Raw genomic sequence first — 6,155 nt, 5'->3', positions numbered from 1 at the left:
TATATATATATATATATATATATATATATATATATGCAGATTTTGACAAGTAGAACACAACCTCGTATATGCATGGCTTTTGCAGTGAAAACATATCGAGATATATCCTGGAATAGTGTTGATGTGCTAACAGTCTTGATTTATCAGAATGAAATAATTCATATTGCCTCTAAATGAATAACCCAAAGTAGTAATATATATATATATATATATATATATATATATATATATATATATATATATATATATATATATATATATATATATATAATTACTACTTTGGGTTATTCATATATATATATGTAATTCTGTTGTTTACATTACTCCAAATTGGATAGAATATGGTTAGATTCGGTCAGTTCCTGTTTGATTCGGTAATTTTGTGACACAATAAAACTGAAAACCATTCTCCCGAAAGGCTAAATAGCATTTCCTGTTGTGAACCGAGTGACTGTGTATTAGTAGGTCGTTTTCTTCCTGCTTTTGAAACTAAAATCTTCAACGACTGAGATTTTAATATTTAATTTATCGACTTGTATATTAGATCTAGAATGAATGAGTTTAAACAGCAGTGTACCCCGGCATGGGGTTCTCCAGCAGCATGGGGCTCGCCTGCTATTTCCCAGGCGAAACTCCCCACCCCCCCTCTTCCACCAAACGCTATTCGTCAGGCTACTCCAAAACGTTTTCACTCAGATCCCTATCCTTATACTGGAGCTGCCATACAGAAAAATAGTTATGAACGAGGACAGGGTTCACATTCAGATTTCACTAATTCTGGATGTCCACCATCCACAAGTCCAAAGACTGCACATTCAAACACTCCTGGCCAGAATTCATCCACAAGATTTCGACAGCAAAGGAGCCACTTTTCAACCCCTCCATACCATTTTGGGCCAAACATCGGACACAGTTTCAGAACGCCAAATCAGTTATTCAGTTCTCCAGTAAGATATAATAGTGGTAGACAGTCATTTGGAAATGCATACCATAAACAGGTAAGTTTGTCAAAATTTCATAGTGAAGAACTTGTGGATTTTAATTGGCAAAGAATATATGTAGTATGACTTACATCATACATAGATGGCACTTGACATGCTTAATGTAAGTGTACATTGTTGACAGGTTTGTATGCTTCAGGAGCTCAGATTCTAGATGATTTTATCACTTGTGTTTTATCATGTATAGCCTTTCACTGCACCATTATAATTTTTACCCAACCTCAGATCTTTATAAGTATTTACTGGGCACAGTTTAACAGAGTATTATTTAATACCTTCATATTTTAAAATTTCAAACCAAAACTTATTCCACGGCATGAGCACAGACTTGCTTAATTTGGAAAAATAAAAAGTCATCAGCTGTTTTCAAGACAGAGCAGTACGTTTTGAGGGGACATTTGTGATGTGGATAATCATGTAGGTAAAGACAGAAATCAATATATCTATCCCGAATATGATGTGCAAGATACTTACCACTGTAACAGCTAGAATTAGAATTTAAAAAAGGGCATGAAATTAAAGTGACATTTCTTTTAATCATAAAAATGTATTTTGCATAGAATACAGACTTAATCATTTTTGTTTTTAATTATATGCCACACATTGCAAAATCATGTAGAATCAATGAAAATGGCTTTAATATTTTTGTAAAATTTATAATTAAGTAGCATTCAGTGCTTTGACTACATTTGAAAGAGCAAGTAATTTATACACTATTATTATAAAAATATATTATATATAGATCTAGACTGAATGAGTTTAAACTGCAGTGTCCCTCGGCATGGTGTACTCCAGCAGCATGGGGATTGTCTGCTTTTTTCCCAGGCATACCCCCCTCCACCAAATGCAATTCGTCAGACTACTCCAAAACGTTTATATATTAAAACAATATGCAAATGCTTGTAATAATTGACATATTCAGATAAAAATTTTTGGTTTACCTGTTCAATGGTGAATACAAATATAAATAGAAATATTTTGTCATGTAAGTGAATGGAAAATTTGTATAGGACCTAGTGGTTTAATAATCAAACATGACAATATGCAAAACAGAAGTTTAAAATATCTACATTCACTTCTTGCAATACCTTTTTACTTTGTCTAGAGTCCAGCATGAACCCAGTCAGTGTTTCCCTTTACGCACATTTGTGCATCAGGGACGCACACTGGAGAAAATTGATGCATACATTTTGTTTCTGTGCGTTTTTTTGATGCAAAGGATTTTCATAATGTGATCAGGATTTATTTAATACCCAATGCATTGGACAAGTGATGGCATCGTATATACTTCGAGCATAGGCATTGACTGGTTCCCCGCTTTATTTGTTTCTTGCCGTGCGCTCCTCTATTCGTATAGCAGAGTGCAACGCAGGGAACATTCGAAACAATGAACAAGACTAGCATAGGCAATATTATGATGGTGTAGCTTCCCCTAATCTCGCGAGCTCTCACGCAATTTCCATCGAGCTCAGCAAGCTGTCATCTAGATGTTTAATCTCAATGCTTGTTGCACTAGAAAGTAATCTCCAGATTAAAACGACGTGCACTAAAAATCATTAGCAAAGAAAGTAAAAGAAGCAGAACACAAAAGAGCAACTGTGGATCTAACTTTAATGAAAAAATGGAGAAAATAATACTGTTGACTGGAATACGGTATTCATACATTAGGATTACTGGTGTGACTTATGATTGCGAAGACTGCAAAAGTGAATAATCCTTTCGTGACAGGGTTTTAGAATTTTAAAAAATCTGCCCTCGTTCGCCACAAGATATCTGGAGAACACATTATAACCCAAGACATTCTTTCACAACAAAGAAATCAGTAAACTTGCATAGACAAATGCGTTATTTGGATTACAAAGTCAGCGGGTCATTGCAGATTTTGTTGGTTTTTAACTTTGCTGCAATAAAAGATAGATCTTAAAGTTCAAGTGTAACTTATTAGAAAGAAGATGAATCACTATCCTCCTTGATATTTGGATAAATATGTTCTAGGACGAAGTACAATGAAACTGATGATAGTACACATTTTATTAAAGGCAGTAATTTGATTGCCATTTTGTTAAAAAGATTTATTTGGTTTTTTGTATTGGCTTGTATGTAATGTGTTGGGATATAATATTGCTTCATAATGATTATAAGGAGACTGTTAAAAGTACGACTTTAAAACAAAAATGAACTAATAAAATTATTCTTTGAATGGACATTGCATTTGTTTGTTAATTGTGAATGCTGATTTATTTGTATGTTTAGAGAGAAAGAGAGAGAGAGAGAATGTTTTGCAAGTTGCAATATTCTATTTCAAGCCGAAAAAGTACAAGTCATATAAAAATTTGTCAGTACATTTTTGACCCCCACATTTTTTATTTGACCCTCAGTTCTGACACCAAGGTTTTTTTTTTACCCTCAATTTTACACCCCTGGGGGATACACTGACCCAGTAATATGGCTTTTTTAAAGCTTTTTTATTTTTTAAACGCTTAAATTCATTATTCTCTATCTTTTGTGTAAGATTTTATTTCTAGTATTATATTTTCCATTCTTCAGAGTCCGAGGTTTGGTAAATCATGTAATCCAGGTGCAAGCAATCACATAGAGGACTATTATCATCCAAGTATGGTCACAGATCCATGGAAATTTTGCAAACCGGTTGTAAGATTGCAACAGTCAACATGATGTTTGTGATAGTAAGGAATTTTCATTTCATTGCAGTACATTATTGGATGGATCAATTTCTACTTGAAGATTTTTAAACATTTAAAAAATGTGACAGTGTGTTGTCAGTTACTGAAGAAATTCATCTTTTATGTCACCTCAGGTCGCACATCAGTAGAATGTGCTGCTTTGTAAAAAAAAAGACTACTATTGGTACTTTTCAAAATTGAAGTTATTTAATGGAAATGTATTGAAAAATATTAGTGCCATTTACTTTATATATCATGCCATCATTTGAAATCTAACAAAAAATGCTGTAGACAACTGCTTCAAATGGACATATTTTGCAAAGATCTACAGCTTTCATGAATGATATTATGGTTGAATTTGGGGCTTGTCTTATTTAGCTGTGACCAGTAAGACTGTGTTGTGCAGGTGGATTTTGTTGGTCTGTGCCTGGAACTTACAGTATGACTTGATAAATTCAAAATGTAGTCAATAGAAACATTTAAATCTGTTTGTCATACAGTTCTGTCATTTGGAAATTCAGGCTTTAAGAATAATGATGGACAGTTTCTTCTCAGATGAAAATCAACACTTTTAGAAATAATTCTTCATTAAGCTCAGGGAAGACAATCATTGCAGGTTCGTAATTGAAAAATGTTACATAGACCTATTCAGTATCTTGCATTGATATTTATTTTTATCATTGGGCACTCTTTTTATGGAGAAATATTTTGCCAGAACTCTGAAAGCTCTAGGCAGCATTTTTTTAAATGAGCAAATGGATTTTTAACATAGCATTGTTATTTACAGTTCTTGTATTTGAAGATAGATTAAATGTATTTGACTTGTTAGTCAAATGTAGGTTGCACATAACAAGTATTGTTAATTTCTTCAGCCCATAAAGGCAGTAAATTATCTTCAAAACTGAGCACTTGTATGGTGTTTTCTTTTTATAGGAATGTCAAAATTCTGATCTATGCAAATATTATTTAACTGTCCAAGAGGAGAGGTTTGTCCAAAATGCCCCTAAACTGACACAAGTGACAGTTAAGACCAGTGCATTTGGTCAGTGTATAATGGTTGGACACAAAAATATAATGCACGATCTTTTTAGGACCAAAATATGTGACAGACAAGGCTGCATCAAGAGGAATCCATGTTACAGTGAAATTTTATTGCACAGCATACCTTTGTTTCTAACAAAGGAGACAAAGTTTCTATTGACTTGCCTTTCTCTTTAACTCATATTAATGAATGAAATGTAAAGTCATTAGACACAGTGTAACAAAAGAGAAAAAGCTATAAAAATGTATATCTTCTAGCAAAACAGGATTGTTGAAGTAATAATGCTTTCTGTATTTGCAGTGAATCTATTAGACTAAGATCACTGTATTACTTACTTGCAGTATAACACTGTATTACTTGCAGTGTAACTATTAGACCATGATCACTGTATTACTTGCAGTGTAACTATTAGACCTTGATCACTGTATTACTTACTTGCAGTGTAACTATTAGACCATGATCACTGTATTACTTGCAGTGTAACTATTAGACCTTGATCACTGTATTACTTGCAGTGTAACTATTAGACCTTGATCACTGTATTACTTACTTGCAGTGTAACTATTAGACCACGATAACTGTATTACTTACTTAGTGTAAGTCTGTAATGTCACTTTATTACTTTTGCAGTGTAACATCACTGTATTACTTACATGTACTTGCAGTGTAGCTATTAGACCATGATCACTTTATTACTTACTTAAAGTGTAACTGTTAGACCATGATCACTGTATTCAGAGGTCTCACTAGGATTTTACAAGTAGGAGTCAAAGACTCCTATTTTGGTAAAAATAGGAGTCCCACCTTCAAAAGTTGCAGTCCTCATAAGCATATTGGTCATACCTAAAGTGGCCAGATAAGAATAACCATTGATTGTCGTTGAGTTTAATTTTTCACATTTTTTACACCACTGACATATCTCTTGTTTGTCCATTAATGTGAGACTGAATTTTGTCAATTCAAGCAAAGGCCATATTCCAAATACTAAGCCAGGCATCACACACTTTCTTTCACTGGCTACTGTTCCATCCAAACTATTAGTTCTGTTAACATCAGCACTCTACTGAATCTCATTGCAATCTTCGTCAATTTGCCATTTAACCCCAAAATACCAAAGTTTGCAAACTGTACTTTGTCTAAGTCTCAAGTACTTATTCTGCTATACTAAGAAACAAACACAATACTGAAAGCTAAGTTTGTTCATTTGATGTACTCTTATAATGATCAAATGTATATCTCTGGGTCTTTCTGCCTCTGAATTCAGTCATTGTAAATATCAGCACATTTTCCTACCACTCTGCAGCTTGTCAAAGCCTTTGAATATGCTGCCCAGCTAGGCTCTCTTGGGTCATGTTCTTTTGATGTACTCTTATAATGACGTACTTCTGGGGGCCTTTCAGCTGCTAAATTCTGTCATTGTGAATATCA

The 6,155-nt window shown here is 33.6% G+C and overlaps 1 protein-coding gene across 1 annotated transcript; it reads left to right on the top strand.

The window, feature by feature from the left end:
• Nucleotides 1–403: 403 nt before the first annotated feature.
• On the top strand, nucleotides 404–4,590 carry LOC149776614 (uncharacterized). The gene is made up of 2 exons (XM_089941118.1): nucleotides 404–998; nucleotides 3,549–4,590. Exons 1-2 carry the CDS (start codon nucleotides 552–554, stop codon nucleotides 3,675–3,677), a joined length of 576 nt encoding a protein of 191 aa, XP_089797244.1. The 5' UTR covers nucleotides 404–551; the 3' UTR covers nucleotides 3,678–4,590.
• Nucleotides 4,591–6,155: the final 1,565 nt, after the last annotated feature.

Source organism: Sinohyriopsis cumingii, chromosome 18 (genome assembly GCF_028554795.1).
Source record: "Sinohyriopsis cumingii isolate HCF-2022 chromosome 18, ASM2855479v2, whole genome shotgun sequence".
In the NCBI taxonomy this organism is placed as follows: domain Eukaryota; kingdom Metazoa; phylum Mollusca; class Bivalvia; order Unionida; family Unionidae; genus Sinohyriopsis; species Sinohyriopsis cumingii.
This window is presented reverse-complemented; position numbering and strand designations above follow the sequence as displayed.